The 22,272-nt window shown below is 38.3% G+C and overlaps 2 protein-coding genes across 7 annotated transcripts in view; one reads left to right on the top strand and one right to left on the bottom strand.

The window, feature by feature from the left end:
• The window catches only part of TANC1 (tetratricopeptide repeat, ankyrin repeat and coiled-coil containing 1), a 285,098-nt gene extending 269,528 nt beyond the window's left edge, over positions 1-15,570 (top strand). For all 5 annotated transcript variants that reach the window (XM_043995708.1, XM_043995707.1, XM_043995705.1 and 2 more), the window contains 8 exons: positions 989-1,122; positions 3,301-3,424; positions 3,611-3,786; positions 5,527-5,659; positions 8,234-8,325; positions 10,691-10,837; positions 11,512-11,612; positions 12,433-15,570. In XM_043995708.1, the coding sequence (XP_043851643.1) occupies positions 989-1,122; positions 3,301-3,424; positions 3,611-3,786; positions 5,527-5,659; positions 8,234-8,325; positions 10,691-10,837; positions 11,512-11,612; positions 12,433-13,879 (2,354 nt within the window). In that variant the 3' untranslated portion in view covers positions 13,880-15,570. The remainder of the gene's footprint in view (positions 1-988; positions 1,123-3,300; positions 3,425-3,610; positions 3,787-5,526; positions 5,660-8,233; positions 8,326-10,690; positions 10,838-11,511; positions 11,613-12,432) is intronic.
• Positions 15,571-18,939: 3,369 nt separating this feature from the next.
• The window catches only part of WDSUB1 (WD repeat, sterile alpha motif and U-box domain containing 1), a 47,708-nt gene continuing 44,375 nt past the window's right edge, over positions 18,940-22,272 (bottom strand). For both annotated transcript variants that reach the window (XM_043995673.1, XM_043995674.1), the window contains exon 9: positions 18,940-19,469. In XM_043995673.1, coding sequence (XP_043851608.1) covers positions 19,312-19,469 — 158 coding nt within the window. In that variant the 3' untranslated portion in view covers positions 18,940-19,311. The remainder of the gene's footprint in view (positions 19,470-22,272) is intronic.

The following is a 22,272-nucleotide window of genomic DNA, read 5'->3' as shown; positions in this document are numbered from 1 at the left end:
GTGAACAAGTACATCACTATGACTGCTTTGGAAAACAGTTTGGACCAACACAAATAAAGTGACTAAAATGTCCATGCTCATTGACCCAGAGATTCTACTAGTTGACCTAAGGAGGTCACTGATAAGCAGAATCCCTTAAATATGCCATTGTCTTTTATAGGGCTTTGTGTAGAAGTTGTTGGTTCCTGGCCTTCCCCCCAATCCCTAAAATAGTTTTGCTCTATATATTGTATTCACTTACCCTTGAAAGTATTTTCCTATAGTGAGATGTAAGTTCCTTAAGGATAAGGACTGTTTCAATCTTGTCTTTTTGTCTACGACTAAGACATCGTTGGTGTTTAATTAATATGTTTTGAAATCAATTTAGAGGTATCTGCCTGTTGCTTATTTTGAGGTGTTCTTACTGGAGTAACACCTCTACCCCAATGCTGTATTTTCTACATAGAAAAGCCACTGGCCACTGTATGTTGCAAAGTCAGAATAGGAGAGAACCTCCTCTAGGATAGTGTTCACACCTGAGCCATCCCACTTCTCCATGCCTTTGTTTTCTTTCTTTTTTTCTTTGTTTTTGTGTTAGAATTTCATTTCCCCAAATTACATGTAAATACAAATTTTGACATCAATTTTTTTAAAGACTTTGTATTTCAAATTCTCTTCCTCGTCTCCCCCAGCAAGAACTCAAGCAATTCAATATAGGCTATACATGAACAGTCATGCAAAACATTTCCACATTAGCCAGGTTATGAAAGAAAACAGACAAAAACAAAACTTCAGATAAAGGAACTAACAAAAAAGTATGCTTCAATCTATATTCACACACCATTAGTTCTCTTGTTTTCTACTCGTCTGAGGTGGCCTTTGGATCCTAGTTCTAGTGGGAAGGCCATCTCTGTTCCCTGTCAGTATCTGTTTCTTTTTGATCAGAAGTCATGGTTTAGAAACAAAACTGTTGTCTTGATAACAAATGACCTCTTGGATCTTCCCCCAGCTCTGACGGCTGCTGCAGGAAGAGGGAAGCTGGAAGTGTGTGAATTGCTCCTTCAATGTGGAGCGGCTGTGTCCAGAACCAACAAAAGAGGGATCCCACCTTTGTTCTGTGCGGTGCGCCAGGGCCACTGGCAGGTACTGTATATGATGGTGCTCTGATCCAATAGACACAAGATGGAGAATGGGAACTTCATTTGAGTGACTGCTTGCCCTTTCCCCTGCCCTTAAGGGCTAACCTCTCCTTGGGCCCATACCTGTTTTCTTCTTCCAGCCTTTCCTTCTGTGAACTTTCTCATATTTTTCCCTTCAAGGAGCATTTCCCATGTCTGTAAACCCAAGTATATGAAACAAGATGCCTCATGCTTTCTGCAGTATGAGCTGGGGGAGTTGGGTTTTGACAGCTACATGGAAGACAAAGCCTCTTCACTTACTTTCTGAATGAAGCCTTCCCACATTTGGGAGGTTGGGAGGATATTCTTGGAAAAAGAATAGAAAGACAGAATAGGTAGGAACAGTTATGATAATAAAGGATTTGCCATAATACCTTTTTGTTGTTGTTTTGGCAACTGAGCACAGTTGCAAGTAGGCTTTTGTTAGAAAATATAAAAAAAAATGTCCTACCAGCCCCATAGCACAATACAGGTGAAATTCTTTGGCACTGGATGTTCGGGTGGGGTCCCCTTTAATTCATGGCAGCAGGATGTCCCCAAACCGGAAACAGCATGGAATGCAAGCAGCTGGTCTGTACTCTTTCATTACACAAGGAATTTCCTGGATAAAGTTTCCCAGCACGGAATTGCTTTTGCAGTGATTTGCAAAAATAGTTCCATAGCTAGAAGTGTGAATGGCTTTCCATGAAGACTGGATGCAAGGACTCTTTCCTTTAAGTTTCTAAAGGTTTAGTCTTCAGTACATTGGTGTAACATAACATGCCATTAATTCCGTGCTTCAGGCCTGGATGCTTTTCTCTGGTGTTAGGCTGCCTAAACCAAATGGATCAGGATTGTAGCCAGAGTGAGTGGCATAAAAGGAGCGTGGCTTGTTTTCTTTTTAGCTCCTTTAAACCCAGTAACAGTCACCTCTGTGATGAGAAGCACAATTGAAAGTACACTGAACAGTGGCTTTTGAGGACCTCAACTCCCAAGATTTTGGCACCTTTCCAATGAAGTAGGCTCAGCATCAAGACTTTGTAGCGAGGGCAGCTAGATGGTACAGTTGTTAAAGCGCTGGCCCTGGATTCAGAAGTACCTGAGTTTGAATCTAGCCTCAGACACTTGACACTTACTAGCTGTGTGACCCTGGGCAAGTCACTTAACCCCCACTGCTCCACCAAAAACAAAACAAAAACAAAAAAGACTTTGTAGCCAAAAAAAAAAAATGCTTATACAATAACTGTGAATGGCCAAGGGCTTTGTTAAGAGAATGGGTTACCTCCAGGTACATTATTGATCAATTGGAGTCTTTAAAAGAAGTTGGAATGGGGGCGGCTGGGTGGCATAGTAGATAAAGCACTGGCCCTGGATTCAGGAGGACCTGAGTTCAAATCTAGCCTCAGATACTTGACGCTTACTCTCTGTGGGACCCTGGGCAAGTCACTTAAACCCTCATTGCCCTGGGGGAAAAAAAGTTGGAATGTCCTAACCTGCCTCATTCCATTAGATTCAAAGGAAGTTTAGTCTGTTTCATTGTTTTTAATGTTGTTTTTACTGTTTATAAAAATCCAACTTTGGGGCAGCTAGGTGGTGCAGTGGATAGAGCACTGGCCCTGGAGTCAGGAATGCCTGAGTTCAAATCTGGCCTCAGACGATTGATACTTACTAGCTATGTGACCCTGGGCAAGTCACTTAACCCCAATTGCCTCACCCCCCCAAAAAAAAAAATAAAACCAACTTTACCCTTCTGTTCCTACCATGGACCGTGATAACTCTTAATGCTCTATTCTCAAGTACTATTTTCTACCATGTCCATAACTGTTGGTATGATGTCATGAGCAGATTGAGGTCAGAAGTTTTTCTTGAGCGTTATTACTCTGTTAATTCTGTATGTTAAAAAGAGCATTTCAATTAACATGTTTAATTAACATTTAGAAGTGGGGTGACCACCTGAAAAATTTGTGTTCAAAGGGTTCCCATAAACTAATTATGAAAGTCTTACATGTAAACCAAACTATCAGCCTTTTAAAAAGAAATAGCATTTTGTTGTTCTTCCTTCCTAAAGGGAACACCACGAATGCAGGTTGCTGGTGGGAGGGTAAAGACTGCATGTGGCTGAAAGTATTATGGAAATAGATTTATTTCAAGTGTTCCTTTTTAGATTGTCAGACTGCTGTTAGAACATGGCTGTGATGTGAACTCAAGTGACAAGCAGGGGCGAACCCCACTCATGGTGGCTTCTTGTGAGGGGCATCTCAGCACTGTGGAATTTCTGCTGTCCCAAGGTAACATATATCCATGTTTGTAGATGGACAGAGACATCATGTCTTAGGATCCTTCATTAAAGCCTAATTAAAATTAACTGCGTTCATGAACAGGACCTCTTGGCAGGAAGGCATGGATATGTTTGCTTTTTAGCATTTCCTTTTGAAATTGAGACTAACTCTCTCGTGATTGGGCTTTTATTTCAGGTGCAGCTATTTCTTCTCTAGATAAAGAGGGACTGTCGGCATTAAGTTGGGCATGTCTGAAAGGCCATAGAGGAGTAGTTCAGTACCTGGTTGAGAAGGGAGCTACAATAGATCAAACAGACAAGAATGGACGCACACCCTTAGATCTGGCAGCATTTTATGGTGATGCGGATACTGTAAGTAGATGTGAAATGCTGAAAAACCCTACCCCCATCCCCAACTTTTAGTTAAGAAATAAGAAGGGCTAAAGTTAAGAAAAACTGAAGTAAATATCAAGAAGTGAAAGATTGCCAGGGTGTGGTTGAGTGGGATGTCATATGAAACATGTAGGCGGCATTTTTATTAGACTTTTGGGGGAAAGAGTATCTATCTTTTCATCCAACCTCTCAAAATGAGATAATACCTAGACAGGAACACAAGTATTAACAAATAGGGATTGAAACATGTGATTAAAAGTTATATCTGTAATTCCTTAGACAGAACTGTCTATATACAGAGCATAGTAAAAACACCATCTAAGAGACTGATAGTTAGTTAGATAATTTGTGTTATCATTGATAGAACATGCTTTAAAAATACAAAAAGGTTTTGGGGATTATTTAAATTTTATCAGATTGTCATGTGTTGGAATACTTGCAAAAAAGTACTTCAAGTATTCAGGTTATTCTGCTAGGGTCCAACTAGGAATGATGAAAGGATGGAAGGTTACAGAGACAAATTTAGCCCTGATAGAAGGAAAAACTTCCTAACAATTAGAGCTGTCTATCCATAAGTGGAATATACTGCTTTGGGAGATAGTAGTAGATCTATTGTCATAAGTGGTCTTCAGACAGTCTGGTTGACCACCAAGTTCCACAAAGCAATTAGAGTAATTACCTCAGACCCAGTACATTTTGTTAAGTTTTCCCAAACTGATTTTCAAAAATATTTTTTACCTACTTTTCTTTCCTCTACCTGTCCTACCTATTCCCTTCTTCTCCTCCCCCTCCTTTCACATAGTCTCTTTCTCTCTCTCACTTCTTTCCTCCTTCTCTCCTTCCCCCGCTCCCCTCTCTTCTGAAGCATCAAAGTTGAATGTGGGACATTTTCCCATAGAGAATTGTAGGCATTATAAATAGTGCCTTTTAAATAGAGACTTTTTTCTTTTCTCTCTCATACGTATTTCTGGTCATGGCAGTGACATCAGATCATCACTCCTTCCCCCATTATTGTAGTTTCACACCTGTCATTCCAAATGTCATAACAGTCTTTGATTCATTTTCCTATGCCCTGAAGTTAATTATATTCAAGTACATATGGTGGATGCTCCTTCATCACATATTCATCCTAGCTTTATATCCTCACCTTGTTGATCTAAATCTTTCTAAAATTCTAAAATGCCTGTTGCTTTAACCTGTGATGGCAGTAATGCTGGCTCCTAAGTAATGTGGCATAAGAATGTGCTTGTGGTTTCTCTAGCCTGGGAATGGGGTGTGTGTGCCCCCATGCATGTGTGCACTCGCCTGTACCTGTCTACATGCATGCATGAAAACTAGTTGGCTCAGCATAACAGGATGGCTTCCAGCCAGGAAATCTGGTCATTTGGGACTTATTTTCTACATCACTTTCCTTCAGGAATGCTAATGGTCACAAGCTTCCAAAATAAGAATCAGGTATTTCTTCATGTCATTAAATCCAGATATAAAGGCAAGACAGATTCTTGTTAAATTTGGGCATAGGCTTCTTATAGAAGAGAAAACTGAGGCACAGAGAGGATAAATACCTGCTCTGGGGTCGCAGAAAATTGACACAGTGTCTGCTGTAGGATTTCCAACGAGTTCTTCTTGACTTCAGGTTTAGTGACAGATCCATCATGTCCCCATACCTCTCAGCTGTGTAATGGTAACTAAAAGGCCTTGACTTTGTCCCTGCTACAGGTGCTCTATCTTGTGGAAAAAGGAGCTATCATTGAGCACGTGGACCACAGTGGCATGCGCCCTTTGGACAGGGCAATTGGCTGTCGGAACACATCTGTCGTGGTCACATTACTAAGAAAAGGAGCTAAATTAGGTTGGTAAAACTCCTTTTTTCCTCAGGTGGGTGGAGGCTCAAGTTTCAGAATGGGTTAGTGAAAGGTAGCTACCACCAGATTTTAAAAAGTCATATATTTGGAATTTCCTCTCATTTCAATCTTATAGTGACCTTGGTACAGGAAGTCGGCAGTGTATTAGCCACTTGTGGTTACTCTGAAAGGTTCTATGGAAGAATTAAGACTTTGGCAGAATGTTACATGGTGGGAAAGGAGGAAGATGATTATCTAAAAATACATGGGCAGGAGTTACTGGATTTATAGCTAGAAGAAACCTTGAATATCACTGAAAGGGAAAATAACAGCCAGGATCTAAATCTAGGTCTTCTGACTAGATATCTAGTTCACTTGCCAGTGGTTCATACTGCCTTTGGGGAAAAATATGTTCCAAACCACCATCCTACAAACAGATCTGGAATATATGCACACAGAGTTGTTTTCCATGTTAGGAGTAACAGTTGATGTACCACAGATGTGCCAAATGGATTGGGAAAAAGAGGATCTGGGTTTGAACTTTGATTAATGATACTTTACCTGTGACTTGACTTTTCTGAACCTAAACAAAGAAACTTAGGTTTCTCCATCTGCAAAATGAGGATGTCTCAGGTTCCTTCCAGCTCTGAAATTCTTTGACTTGTGTGCTCAAAAATTAATGTTACTAATAGGTTTTTGTTTCCCTGTGGAAACACTTTAAAAACCATAAAGTGCTATGTAATGTAAGCTGCTATTATAGCACCTTAACATGATGTTCCTACAACTTAAGAAATTTTTTAAAAGTAGCAGTAATGGAATATTTTGAGATGACTCATTGATAAGACAAAATGAACTTTAGGTATTTTGTTTTGAAATATTGATGATATCCACTCCAGATAATCTACCCACATTTTTTTTTGGAAGGGGGGGGGGTTGTGGGGCAATGAGGGTTAAGTGACTTGCCCAGGGTCACATAGCTAGTAAGTGTCAAGTGTCTGAGGCCACATTTGAATTCAGGTCCTCCTGAATTCAGGACCAGTGCTTTATACACTGTGCCACCTAGCTGCCCCTACTCCAGATAATCTAAAAACAAAAATTTGCTTTGTTGTATAGATTAGGGAATTCTTGTTGTTGTTTAGTTGGTTTTCATTTATGCCTGATTCTTCATGACTCCATTTGGAGTTTTCTTGGCAAAGATACTGGAGTGGTTTGTCCAATTCTTCTCTGGCTCATTTTACAGATAAGGAAACTGAAGCAAAGAGGGTTAAAATGACTTGTCCAAGGTTACACAGCTAATAAGTGTCTGAGATCAAATTTGAACTCAGGTCTTCTTGACTCTAGGTATGACACTCCATCCACTATATTACCTAGCTGCCAGATTGGGGACTACAAACTGTTTATACCCTTGACCAAGCTAAAATTTTATCACTGAAGGCTCAGCCAGCATTGAAAAAAAGTTTTACTATTATAAGAATTGTAAATCATATAGAAATGAGAGCAATCCATGTAGTGCTAGATAGGAGCTATAGACTTTAAAATTCCCCCTCTTTTCATATATAGCCTGTACATGCCTATTGGTTTGGGCCCACATATGTATGTTAGAATACTTTTAATCTAAGACATCTTTTTTTTTTTTAATTCTTCTTCTTCTTCTTCTTTTTTTTGGTGAGGCAGTTGGGGTTAAGTGACTTGCCCAGGGTCACACAGCTAGTAAGTGTCAAGTGTCTGAGGCCGGATTTGAACTCAGGTACTCCTGACTCCAGGGCCGGTGCTCTATCCACTGCACCACCTAGCTACCCAAGACATTTTATTAATTTTTTTTTTTTTTGCGGGGCAATGGGGGTTAAGTGACTTGCCCAGGGTCACACAGCTAGTAAGTGTCAAGTGTCTGAGACCAGATTTGAACTCAGGTAATCCTGAATCCAGGGCTGGTGCTTTATCCACTGTGCCACCTAGCCGCCCCCTCAAGACATCATTTTAAAAAAGAAAACTGTAGAATGTTAGAGAAGGGAAGGGTAGGGACTTTAGAGATCATCCAGTCTGTAGCATTTAGAACTGATAGGGACTTTACTAGTCAGCTGGTCTCCACTCTGCACATACATTTTACAGTTTAGGAACCTACATACTGCCTTCAGTGAAACACTGAACTGTTAATGATATAAAGTGGCATGCTTAAGATGTGTCATGTAAGCATCTCAGAAAAGGCAAAGGTGGACCCAAACACATAAATTTAGTATTCATGTCAATAGGGATTTTAGGAAGAAGGGAATCTTTCTTTCAGATCCCTCTACTCCAGGAAGAAGTAAATGCTTAATATCAGTAACTTTCTTGTGAAGCAGGTACCTTAAGATAGATTAGTTTTATGGGTATACTCCCCATATTCTTTCATTCCTTTGTTGACTGAAAGCTAGAGAACTAGCCATTGGTCCTCTTCAGCAGTTTGTGTGTTGTTCGCAAGTGCAGCTACTGAAGCCAGCATTAGTTTTAAAATATGATAGAGCAGTTAGAATATTAGAATTTCTTTCCTTCTTTCTCCCAGTACTGCTGCCTTCTGTTTAGTATTGAATACATTTGTTTTGTAGGAAATGCAGCTTGGGCGATGGCCACTTCCAAACCTGATATTCTAATTATCCTCTTACAGAAGTTAATGGAGGAGGGAAATGTGTTGTACAAGGTAAGCGGTGGTGTCCTTTTTCTTCTTAGGACTTTTAGATCTGCTTTGGCTTGTAGTGTTTCATTACTTTAGGAAGGGAACAGCTTTTTGTTGCCTTTCAAAGCACACACAACCTGGTATTCGTAGAAATCCCATGAGATGTTAACCTGGTACCTCATGTCCAATATGAGACTTGGATTAGATTTTTTGAGACATTGATTAGAATTTTTTTTAAATTAAAAAAAAAGCTTTAAATAAATTAAAAAAATTTTTTCTCACCCTTATGAGAACGGATTCTCTTTTTAAAAAAATAAAGTTTCAAACTTCATAAACACAAAATGTCAGCCATTTATTTTGCATTTTTGGCAGCAAAACTAAACACAAATTCTTTTTAGATAATTAACATTTGCATCTCAAAAATGACTATAAGATTTAATTATATTTTTCTTTAGATCTGACCTCATATTTAATAATGGCTACTTTGTTTATATCTTTAGCAAATATAATTACCAAAGCTGGAAGAATAGAGACCACACTTCATTTGTTAGTAGTTGCAGAAATATGAATAAAAGGCTAGCATTTATCAGATCAGATCATAAGATTATAGATTTAGAAGTGGAAGGACTCTTAGCAACCATGTGGCCTAACCCCTTCATTTTACAGATGACTAAACTGAATCCCAGGCAGTTTAAGTAACTTGCTTACAATTTGCATTCTGCTCTTCCTTTTTAGAAAATTGCAAAATATTTGCCCTTCCTTGGTCCTTTGTTACCCCTCTTGTTCTCCATAACCTTTCTTTGTTGAGTCACTTATCTTTGAATTATTTGTCAGTAGTTCTTCTGGAACCCTAGGATACAGTTCATTTTGGCCCAATAACTTGAATTCAGCAAAAGGAAATCATAGTTTTATTTATTTTCGATTTCTACTCCCATTTAGTCATTTTCCTCCCTATTCTTTCTAGCCCTCAAATCATTCTTCACTTGCTTATTGTCTTCCCCATGACATTGTCAGCTCCTTGAGATCAAGGACTATCTTTTGCCATTCTTTCTATCCCTAGCACTAAGCACAGTCCCTGGCACAGAGGAGGAACTTAATGCTTATTGACTAACGAGGTCCAGAATTGAAATTCTGCAAATTTGTTTCATCATTTAAAGGATGAAGTTATCATTACTGCGAGTCAAGATAATATTATCTGGTCAGAGCAGGAGGACTCTATAGCATGTATTTCACAAACCTATCCAAGCCTAAATATTTTCCTAGCCTTGTCACTTGAGTGACTGCTCAACTTCTATGATCTCTACAAGATAGTTATTTACTTGAGATTGTCAAATGATCTCTAGCATTAATTGGCTTCTAGCTATTCAGGAGACTAACTAGAATCTTTTAAAAATTCCCATAGACCATTTGATTTATACACTAATGGATCTGATTTTTAAAAAGAATTCAAATTTGTCCACAATAGTACTCCACTGTGTGATGTTATGCTGGTTATAAGTATTCATTTCAGTTCTGACTATTTGGAATTAAAACAAAAATTTGTAAAATTACTTCCTCACAGTTTTTCTGTGAGGTTGATACTCTTCTCTTCAGATGTCTATTTGTTTCTTTAAAGAAAAAATCCCTAAAACTCACACAGCATAACCAGCAGGGTTTCTGACTTAAGGAATCAGTTTGAAATTGAGTTCAGAGTGTGTGTTGCTGTGGCTTTGAAGTGGTTTTAATATGGATTTGGGTAGGCAATTATGTCACAAATATCAAGCCAATTTCAACAGGCTGCATACCTGCTGTGCAACGGAAATGACTGAGCAAATAGGTTTCTTTAGCACTGAAAATGTGGTGCTGTTCTGATTTTTTAGCCATTGCTTCTAGTTCCTTGAAAGAAAAAAAATTATTCTCTGGCAGACATAATTTAGGTTTTGTCTTATCTACAAGATTCTACTTGTTTTAGGAATGATAACATTTTAAAATCTGATTCCTTCCATCTCAGGATGAGACATTTTATGAAACCGTTTCTCAGAGAAAGATAAAAGGAACATCTTAAAATTTACATTAATTTAAAAATTTTCTTATACATTTCTTTTGTATTTATAAAAATATGTCCTGTGTGAATGTGTGAGGCCCTTTGTAAGGAGTATGTGAAAATAAGCTAGTATGACCCCCTGGCTTCCCATTTTAAATTCTGGATAATTTCTGTTAAATTTCTTAAATTTTTTTAAAGGACTCTCCTCCTTAATCCTTTAGCAACCAGGCATTTTCATGGGGTCAAATAACCTTGAGTGCCTTTAAGCTCTAGGTAATATGTTAAAAGCAAAACTATATTCCTGTCAGATACTTAAAATTCCCTTCATTGAATCCTTGTGTTGAAATCTTTCCTTCTGACTGATAGAAAGGGAAGATGAAGGAAGCAGCCCAGAGATACCAATGTGCCTTAAGGAAATTTCCTCGTGAAGGGTTTGGTGAAGACATGAAAGCATTCAATGAACTACGCGTTTCCCTCTATCTGAACTTGTCCCGGTGCCGAAGGAAAACAAATGTAAGTTCTGTCATGTCAGCCATTCTACGCTCTTAAACCACGGAAAATTATGCATGTGCTGTCTTTTTTAGAGAGTTTAATTTCTGTGATAGTAGCATATGAGGAATTATGTCATGATCAATGTCACCTTTAAAGATTCTTTTCCTTTTGCAGGTGAGGAACCTGAGCCCCAGGGAGACTGACTTGCTTGAGATCACCCAGTTAACTGCAAAAGTTGGGACTAATTGTCCATACTGTTAAGGGATTGTTTTCCCCTGGGTGTTAATCTTCCCAGTCTCTGAAAATTTCTACTCTTTATCTCAACCTTTCCTTCCTTCCTTCCTTCCTCCCTTCTTTTCTTCCTTTCTGCGGGGCAATGAGGTTTAAGTGACTTGCCCAGGGTCACACAACTAGTAAGTGTCAAGTGTCTGAGGCCAGATTTGAACTCACGTCTTCCTGAATCCAGGGCCGCTGCTTTATCTACTGCACCACCTAGCTGCCCTATCCTAACCCTTTCTTAAGTTTTAAAGGTTTTTCTGTCTGCTGATTTGTAGCTGCCAGGGCAGAGATACTGTTAATAATTAATATTCCCATTCTCTTCCCAACAGTTGCCTTTGAAATCAGCAAAAGGGATTAACCTAGGTTTATGCTTTAGTATTTCTGTATAACTAATGTCCTTTATATTTTGATATCAGGACTTTGGCATGGCAGAAGAATTTGCTTCCAAGGCTCTGGAGTTGAAACCAAAATCCTATGAAGCATATTATGCCAGAGCAAGAGCAAAGAGGAATAGCAGGTACTTTATATGCAGGTGGCTTAGAGGAACAGCTTTATCTTTGGCACTGTCCCGAAATATTCACCTCCTGATAAATTAATGGAATTGTTTCACAAGTATCTTCCATATACTTTTCATCACTTTTAACATTCTTATCAGTGGTGCTGCATTTTGTCTCCTGGCATCTCTGTGGTAATGGTATTCTTGTTTTTTGACCAGTTGAGATTTTGTGCTAGGTTCCTCTTAGTTTGAAGTTCTTCCTAGTTACCTATGTTCCTAGAGTGGATTGACTCCTGTCAGTTAAATACTTTTCTGTCATCTAGGAAATAGCTGCATGTTAGAGTGTGGAGGCCTTTTCTCACTGCTGATCCATCATAAGGGCCAGTAATAAAAACATTGAGAACATTGGAGGGGTGGGTGCACTGAGGGTTAAGTGACTTGCCCGGGGTCACACAGCGAGTGTCAAGTGTCTAAGGCCAGATTTGAACTCAGGCCCTCCTGAATCCAGGACCGGTGCTTTATCCACTGTGCCACCTAGCTTCCCCCACATTGAGAATATTTTATAAGGTGTTGTTATAACATGACAAAGAGTGAAGGGAGTTAAGTCAGAAGCACTGAACTATTTGTTTTTGATGGTTAGGGTGTTTACTCTGGGTGGGATTGTTCTTCTCTCTTTGCCCACTTGAAGTTTTGGTGGAGGGAGAGTCCTAAGACCCACTACCATTCTGAAATTCATTGGCACAGAAGTTATGTACTCCAAAGGTTTCCTTCCCTACTCTCTTTCCCAAGCAAAAATTTTATGCATATCTCACAATTTTAATCTTTTTTCTTTATTACAAAGGCAATTTGTGGCTGCTCTGGCTGATCTGCAGGAGGCTGTGAAGCTTTGTCCCACCAACCAAGAAATCAAGAGGCTTCTGAGTCGTGTAGAAGAAGAATGCAAACAGCTGCAAAGAAGCCAGCAGCAGAAGCAACAGTGCCCCCCCTTGGCCCCAGCCAACGACTCGGACAATGAGGAAGAAGCCCCAGCTCCTGGACTGGATGATCACTTTCCCACAGAGGAGGCTGAAGAGGAAGAGACAGTGCAGCCCGGGGACTTGGTTTCACTGCCTGTGAGGCCTCAGCCCTCTTCCTCAGCACCTGCACCATATAGTAGAACCTTTCAGGAAGGGCTGCAGCCAAAAGCAAGACCAGCTTCACCCACGAATAGGCCAGGAAGCAGTAAGCTCCCAAGGGAGCCAATTGTTCAGCCAGGTTTGATAATGCAGCCTACTAAGCGGGCACAGATTGTGAAAACTAACCAGCACTTGAGTTCTCTTCAGTCTAACCTGAGAACTGGAGTAGGTACTAGTGGTGTGAAAATTCAGGCTTCTTCTCAGAATCCTCCCCCAAGTCCCATGCCAGGAAGGTCCCCTGCGATTCTCACTAACAGAAGCCAGCATTTAGAGGGGACAGGTTCTTTCACCGCAGCACCCAACTCTGGCCTATATGGTGACCGGCTGGGCATCAGCCAGAATGCACATCTGCAGCGCAGCGAGGGTGGCTCTGCATATCCTTTACCAAGCAAGGTTAAAACTGCAGAGAGGCTTCTAGCTCATGCTTCCTTAGCTATGGATATAGCCCCTCCAAACCAAAGTGTGTCAGTGAATTGTAGTGATATGAGGCACGTAGGTTCTCTGGCTAATTCAGCCTCTAATGGTTCTCCATCTGGAAGCATGAAAATGTCCAATTCAGCCAGCAATTTAGCTTCAAGTAGCAGTTTTTCAGATGGCTTGAAGGCCCAAGGGGCAGATGCAAGAAATAAGGAGAAGGTGGCTAACAACCAGGTTCAGAGTGGTACAGCTGAACACAGACCACGCAATACTCCATTCATGGGCATTATGGATAAGACTGCAAGATTCCAACAGCAGGGAAATCCATCCAACCGTACTTGGCATTGCCAAGTGACCGAGGGGTTACTGACAAACCCATCTGCAGCTGGCCTGCAGTCTTCACACTGTGAGCAGCAGCCCTCTGTCAAACAGGCAGGAGGATACAATAACCAAACTAAAATGTGTTCTGCTTCCCCCCTGGGTGGAATTGTCCACAATGGGGCCCAGTTGAAGGAACTTGAGGAAAACAAGTGCCAAATATCAGCCCATTGTCAAGACAGCCGGAGAGTCAAGAATGTCTCTCATTTGTATCCGGAGAGTATCTCTAAACAACAGCCCCCTATGAGTAAGGAAACCCATCGGAGTCATATCACGTCAGCAAAACCAAAGCGATCATTCATAGAATCAAATGTGTAAGGATTAAGAGCAGTGCTGTGTAAAATAGACAAACAGTGTACTGGTTCCTGGGATTAATTACTAATTGTGGCTGTTTCACTCTAAAAATACAGAGAACTTTTCAGTTATGGTTTTTGATGTTTTCTGTAGGACTGATGTGACTAAGTATTGACCATCAGTGGTATCAAAAAGAGTAGGATAAACCACTTTAATATGAAGCTAAAAGTCACCATGAACAAGAATGTTAACTGGAATGTCAAGCAGAGCTGGAAAAAATTGACACAGAAATAGGGTTAGCCATGACTGACTGTAAAATTATAAAACAGGGAGCATCCAAGGAGATCCTGTCTTGTATCCTTTGCTTCTGAGACTGTTCATAACTATCTCTTTTCTGGGTCTTTGATATGATGAAAATCTCAGTATTTCTCTAAGGAATATTTACACGTTTCTCACCCTGTGTGTAAGAAACTCCTAGATCTGTAGGTAAAAAGCAGTCACTACATGTGACCCAGAACTGTAGATAAATGCTTTTTGAATGAGTATTATTCTATATTGGTGGCTCAGCAAACCTCCAGGTTAATACATAAGACATGATTTAGGAGTGACTTCTTAAGTCACCTCAAGCTGAGTCTGAGGTGGGACTATAAAGTAATGTGATTGCTCCCCCATGCCCCCTTCAAAACAAAACAAAACCCAAATATCCAAATCATTGTTTTCTTCATTAAGGAAGTTGCCTTGAGATGCTATGCATTTATTTCAACAGTGTTGTCATTGTTCAGTACCATTTTTGGAACTGCTCTTTTAGAATTGCCTTCAGAGCCTATAGCTCTGTCCTCCCTGAAGGCTTTATGTTCTCTTTTGAAGGGAAACTTAGTCCAAAGTGAACAAAATCAAGGCTGATGTTGCTGTTCTGGGCAGAAGTAAAGTATTAACTATAAAACAGTGCAAATAGTTCTCTCAGTGTGAAGGAAGTTCTAGAAGGAGGGTTCTAGAAATGTGATCAATGGCAACGTTGCTGGGGTGAAATCCCACGGTGACTGCTTTGAAAGATAAAAACTCATTTAGGTGTTCACATTCTGCTCAGTCGATAAAATCACTCTTTACAGTCACACTCTCTGAATATATATGTATGTATATATCAAAGGTGGTCAGGTTTTACTTAAAACATGTAAATATAATTTTATTTTCAAATAGTTAATCCAAAAAAAAATACAGCCATAGATTTAAATGCATGTTTTTTTTAAAGCTTCAACCATGCTGATTATTGCACTGAATAATATATTATGGCATGTTATCATTATACTTGTAACCTGCACTTTATATAGTTTATATAAACACCTTTAAGGTGCTAAAGTCCAAAATTATGTATCATTCATTTGTGGTGATAAGGTACAGGAAAAAGGTGTTTTTATATGAAAACATGATGTGTTATTTGAAGGTTTTATTATAACAATTTGAAAGCATTGGATGTGCATTTGTTTTATAGGATGGGGTGTGAAATTTATTTTCCAGAGTTGGGGAGAAGAAAATTCTATATTTACAGAAGTGTTTTCAAAATGAAGAGTTGTAATGAAGTTCCTGTGAGAGTGTTTTGTACAAGTTGGAATATTCCATTGTCATTCTAAAGCATTTGTTCTGTGTGTATAGTGTGTACTTTGTAAAAACAGCTTTGTCCCTTTTTACAAGCTTTTCATGAGTCTGCATATGATTACTTTGGCTTATTTATTGTTTTCTTTGATATTTTTATGTCTTATTCTTTTGTTATGTAGTTTGTTTTTGCACAGCTACTGTACTTTTCCATATGGAATAAAGACCATTAATATAGTTTGCTCTGAGTTGAACAAAGCCCTGGATGTGGAGAGAGTGTACTGTTTATGAGTACAGTATGTACACTGATTTAACTTTGAGTGCTCTGTTACTTTCCCAAGGCCTTACAGAAGTTCTAGAAGCTGAACATTGATATTGGGTCTCTGTTCCTCTGAAATACATTTTTTATAGATCAAATCTTTATTTCACTTTCTAGTTGTGCCAAAAAAATCTTAATGTCTGTTTTGACTGGCAACAGGATGGGTAATACTCCAACCCTCAATCATTTTTGCCAAAACACACAGAAAACTGAGTGTTACTGTCACAGGTTTGCCTTTAGCACATTTCTATTACAATATGCTTCATCTGAAAATGTTTGTCTTCATACCAACATGAATTTTAATTTTGAAGTAAAGTATGACCAAGGGTAAATGGCAAGCTGTGCTACTAAAAGATAAAGTTTTGATACACAGACTTGAACTTGATCTTTACATTCATTTGGTCAGTTGTAATAATAAAATATCTCCAAATCACCTCTTATTTATTTACATATTAGATGACAAAGGCCAAGTTTACATTGGTTCAAGGTGATTTTTTAAAATATCCAGCAAATTCAGTAGTTTTGTTGAAGAAATTACTTTGGAATAAATTTTAAAGCTGCTTTTCAATAAAGATTTCTAAAAGAAGACAGAGGCACATAAAAAACTTTCTGTCATATAGATAGATAATGGAAAGTTGTCTTAGACAAGAGAAGACATATTTATTAAGCACTTAATATGTAACAAGAACTGTGCTAAGAGCTAGGGGGAAAACTGTTCCTATCCTCATAGCTTATGTTCTTATGGTAGAAGGTAATACACAAAAGGGAGCTGAAAAGCTGGCGGGGGGGGGGGGGGGGGGGGGGGGGGGGGGGACGGGACACGGGCAGGAAGAAAGTATACACATAGAGAATAAAGGTTGGCCAATCTGGGTCCCTCCACAAAATGCAGGCCCCAGGAGGAACTCAACAGTATGCTACTCAGTGAACTCCCTGCTCCCTCATATCATATACATTTTCCGGAAGCAAGGTAAGACTCAATTTTCTTTTTATGAGGCCACCTGTGTTGCCTCAAATTGAATAAAATGGAGTCTGACACACCTGTGGTTTTCATTCATTCTTTGGTTAAAAGCACTCATGGTTCTGTCTGCTCAGATAAAATAAAAGGTTCTATAATTATTATTTTTAGTTTCAGTGTCGCTTAGAATAACATTTATTTAGTCCTATTGCACATATTAAGTAGTCACATTCTCTTGCGCAAAGCAAATCTAGTCTCTTAAAAAACCACCACAACAAAACCAAACACTACAAGTCCCCTAGAAATGCTTTTTCATTAATGGTTGATTCTTCAGGTAGTGAACAATACCTTATAATTTCCTTTGAAAGAAGCATGATCTGCAACTAGTGATATTAAAAAGGAATTAAGAAGAATTATATTAGTAAAATGCTGGAATGCAACAGTAGCTGTATATGTGAATTTAATCTGTTGTAAATGAGATTTTATTCCTGAATAGGAATTTCTTCCACTAGATTCACAAAATAGGAGCTATGATTTTTATAATAATATTTTATAGGTGATCTGCTTTCCACATTTTAAGCTGCTTTCCCTAGGGTTTTCTTTCTGTAGGTGGATATCTTTTGATGGTTTAAATGTTTTTTGTTAGCTCTTAATTTAGAGGTAGGGAAAAGGCTTTCTGACCTAAGAACAATGGTAGGCTTTAATTTTTTCCTTCTTTTTGAAATGAAGCTTATTTAATATAGCCTTACAGAGGATGGACAGGTTTAGAGGAATGTAGTCTTCCTTTTTATTTTGTACAACGACATAGAACTTTTCTCATCATAGACCTATAAGTTGGATATTTAGTTTAATTTAATTTACATGTTCTTAAAGATGAATAAAACTGGCCAAGAGAGGTTATGATCTCCTTACAATCTTTCAATTGGTAAATGCTGAATCCAGAACTAGAATCACACCTTCTAACTCCCAGGTCCTGTGTTCTTTACGTTTTATCATCTATTTATACAGCATATTGCCACCAGAGTCAATGGTGCCCACTAAAAGCTAAATTTCACTAAAAATGTGAAAGTCACTCAAATTAACCAAGAAATCATAAGGTTCCTTTAGAATAAGAAAAATCTTACACCCAAATCTAGCTTCTTTGAACCCAAAATTCCCCACTGGGGCAAGTCTTCTCTAAGTGAAGAGACCAAAGGCTGTCATGTAGAAAAGTTCTTTGCCCACAAATTTGGAGTCAATAGCACTTTGTGGGAAAAAGAATATAAAATACCAATTTTAAATATTATAATGTCCTCATAAACTCTAACAGGAAAATAACATGACATGTTTTGCACTTCCTCCAAAGTGTGCTTGAGTAACTTTTCAATCTGACTTGATTTTTGTAGAAAACCTGATAATTAGTTCTTTCCCAACTATTAACCACATTTTCAGTGACAAACCATAGATTTTAGTGTAATTAATTTGCTAAATTAATCAGAACTGATAGGGCTTTCCTAAATTCTTCCTCAGGTAGGCTATGGGCCAACCTCTGAAGTCCCTTTCAAACCTGAGATTCTATGAAACTGTGTACACACACACACACTCTCACAAAATACTGTGTGACATTTAATTTAGAGTATTAATATAATTTTCATCAGAAAGAGTTCAAATTAATATTTGTTCAGTTCTGCTCAACATGGGCCACCAATGCTACAATGAGGATTTCTTTAGAGTGGTACTTGTAACAATATTTGATTCAAATACCTATGGAGGAGCCAACTTGGCTACTGTAATTGTTGCTAAGGTATTAATTGTGTGGGGACCAATTTTTAATTGGGGAGTGTTAGCTAAGTGGCTTGCCACAATATTGGTGCAAGGAAGGAGACTGGCAGCCTCCCTCAAAACACAGCATGATTTATTTAACAAGAATGAACTTAAAAAAAACCACACAAACAGGATGAGTAGGATCAAGGGAAAGGAAATAAAATGGGGAAAGGGAAATTATACAACCTGAAAAAATACCACTGCCCAGGAATCAGCTGAGAATACTCAGCAGAACTCCTGTCCAGCTAGAATGCCCAATTCTCCTCCCCCAATCACAGAAAAACCCCACACAGTCCCAGCCAATGGGATGGCCGCTCTGACAGTTGCATGACTGCCCTTGCTAGGCTTCCAATCATTATAATTTTGCCAGGCTCCTGTAGGCATCAGCGAGTAGTGATGACGTGAGGTGCTAGCGCCATGGCAACAGCTACAACCAGTGGGTGGAGTACCGTGCGGTTTGTGGAGCCCCAGGCCAGTGTGCACTGAGGCATAAAAACCTCAAATAACAATTCGTTACATTTGTTATCTAATTTCAAAAGAAACCTTACTTTTGTATATGTTCATTGGATTGCTTTGTACTTGTATAAAAATGCCAACATAAATGTTAGATACACAATTTAATTCATAATATGTTTTAGAAGACAAAATATAGGAACTTTAGCTAAACAAAACTTAGCTTACCTTCTCTCTGTTGGATATAACTTTTAAAATTCATATATGTTTTCCTTTAAAGCTGCTAAAGTTTTACCTCATTGGAATTAGTAAGTACCTAAGTTAGTTCACACAGTTTCATTTCTGATGAGTTTCTAGCCAGCGATCGATGGCCATTTTCAGAGTCCTATTTGGTGTCAGTATCAGTGAAGGAAGAACCAGATTAGTCATAGGACTTGTACGCTTCTTTTTGCTGATCCAATTTTCTATTGCTTCCTTTTCATAGGAATATCCATCTATAAGAAATAATTAGAAAAATCTGTTGGTTGGCCAAATTAAAGAAAAACAAACTTGATTCCTAAGATGATTTGAGTTGTAAAATCTACAATTGAGGCCAATTGCATAAATGGTGTGATTTAATAGGTACTTAAGAGGTTTCTGTACTCTTTTCTCCCCAACTAGCCTTTGAAAGGAACTGAGGCATCAACCAAATAGTATGAAAATTAGAGCCATTATATCACTTAAGCTCAAATTAGTTTTCCAGATAGCTTTTTAACATTGCAGCAAACTAAGAGCAGGATTCTATGGGAATAATAAAAGAAATCCAGCTGCTATCACAGAAGGCACTCTTGGATAGGGAAATCGGTTGTTGTCCTTTGTTCTCAGAGAGGACCAAAATGACATTACTATGTTAAAGTCAAGTTACAGTGTGTCTAACTGTGACTGATCAGACCAATATATCGGAATGCTCTACCACAGGTTGGACAAAAATAATACATGTGAACATCTGGGCTGGATTCTTTAAATTTGCACATCTCATGTTTCTTTTAAGATGGGGTAATGGGAGGGGTAGCAAGGCAGGGATGTTTGAAAAGTTTGGAAACCTCAAGAAGTAAAAGGACTTTGGGCTCTTGGGTGCCAGCTCATGCTAAGACACAGTTTTTTCTAGGGCTACCTTGCCCAGAACTTGTGGTCAAATGCATTCACCATATTTTATATCCTTTATATGAATAGTAAAAACAATTGCTTTCAATGGCCAGTGATTCCTTAAAAAGTTCAAAAGGAGTAGCCATTAAATAAATACATCTGTGGGGGGCCTTTTGGGGGCACTAACAGAAGAGAATAGAATCTTCTCTTTGGTGTTTACAGTTCGTTTTCTATTCCCATTTAGGTGTTATTTATGCCAAAACATGAGTGGGGGTGGGCAGAGGAAAAGCACCATCTAAGAGATTCAATTAGGAAAAAAACTATATCAACATGTAATTCAAACAAACAAACATGGTATAATGGAAAAAGAGGCAGCTTTGGATCAGGGGAAATCAGTTTTACGTCCTATCTTGAGTTGTCTGGCTTTGGACAAGTCACTTAATCTCTACAGTCTAGGTGATCCATCTATTTTTCTTGAAAAAGAGGTTCTCAACTTTTGTGTATGTCATAGATGTCTCTAGTAGTCTGGTGAAGTCTATGGACCCATTCTCAGAATGTTTTTAAATGCACAAAATACATTGGATTACAAAGGAAACCATTTATACTGAAAGACAGCTATCAAAATGTATTGTAAAATGTGAGTTATCCTTATTATTGGGTCTAACAGCTATATTAATTTCAAAGTAGCAATAAGTGTAAATTATATTTCAAGGTATTTGTGATACTGAAAAAATTTCTGCTGGTAAAAAAATGTATTTTTTAATACTATTGTGATTTGTTGCTAAATTTCAGTTGGAAGTTAGTGAAAATAAAAATTCAATTTTTTTCCCTTGCCAAATTCAAAGAATCTCTGAAACCAATGGATAGATCCCAAATTAAGAACCTCTACTCTAAAACATATGCATTTGATTTGGGGGGGGGCAGGGCAATAAGGGCTAAGTGACTTGCCCAGGGTCACACAGCTAGTAAGTGTTAAGTATCTGAGGGCAGATTTGAACTCAGGTCCTCCTGAATCCAGGGCCAGTGCTTTATCCACTGTGCCACCTAGCTGCCACTTGCATTTGATTTAAAAAACAAAACAAAACAAAACAAAAAACAACAAATTCTACTCCTAGATTGTACACCTTGCCTGAGGATTCCCTTACTGTTCCATTCGGTCCTTCTTGTCCCATCTGTTCCAGAAATTTCACAATATAAATTTTAATGTTAATGCCATCTTCTTTCCCAGAGTATGATTTCATGCACTTCTATTTACATCATATAAAATACCACCAATATTACTAGTATTTTAACACAGTAACCTTTGTCTCTTCTTGTGGGGGTTCCTTCCATCCTCATTTCACAACTGGGGAAAGCATATTTATTTTAAAAAATAATCCTATATTTGTGTACAAACTAGAAGTCTACATGTATGTGAATAACAAGGTAAAGTTCTTTAATCTCATATAATCTTAAAATGTGGTACACATCTTTTCAATTCTAGGCATTAATATACATTCTATTGAAAATAATGGATTACAAGGATACCTCTTTTCAGAAATTTGACAATGAGAAAGAAACACATCATTAACAAAGTAACATTAATACAAAGGATATAGAATTTCATTTTCCACACCAAACAGATCTGTAAATTTACTGATGTGGATATTTCTTCTACTAGTAGAGATCCAAAACTGATTTAAAAGATGGTCTTCAACAATTGCTATAGTTAAAACATTCATAACTCTCCAACTTACATATTAAGAAGATATGCATTTGGGTATCTCAACAGAATGATAGGATGGATGTCTGACCTGGAAGGAACAGGAAAGAGGATGGGGAAGAGTACAGAAAGGAAGGAGAAAGCCTGAAGGAAAGGAAATCTACTGTAGCTAATTAAGTAATAAGTCCAGAGTAAGATTGTGAAAAAAGGCAGAGGAGATGCTTGTGAGAGGCAGAGGAGTCTAACACAAAAATAAAAAACAAAAAAAGTTAGCAGGAGAACCCCCCCCAAAAAAAGGCCTTTAACCATTCATTTTATAAGTCAGAGTGAATGAACTTGAAGATAAAATAAGCAGAGGTAAATAAGGATTGTAGGTCTTCTCTAAAAACATGAAGAACTTCAATATGATTCTGCAAGAAATATGAGAAAACTGCATAGAACTTTTGAATGCAAATGATAAAGTATTGCTT

The sequence above is a fragment of the Dromiciops gliroides genome, chromosome 3 (genome assembly GCF_019393635.1).
Source record: "Dromiciops gliroides isolate mDroGli1 chromosome 3, mDroGli1.pri, whole genome shotgun sequence".
Lineage (NCBI taxonomy): Eukaryota > Metazoa > Chordata > Mammalia > Microbiotheria > Microbiotheriidae > Dromiciops > Dromiciops gliroides.
Note: the sequence above shows the minus strand (reverse complement) of the source record. Positions and strands in the feature narration are given on the sequence as shown.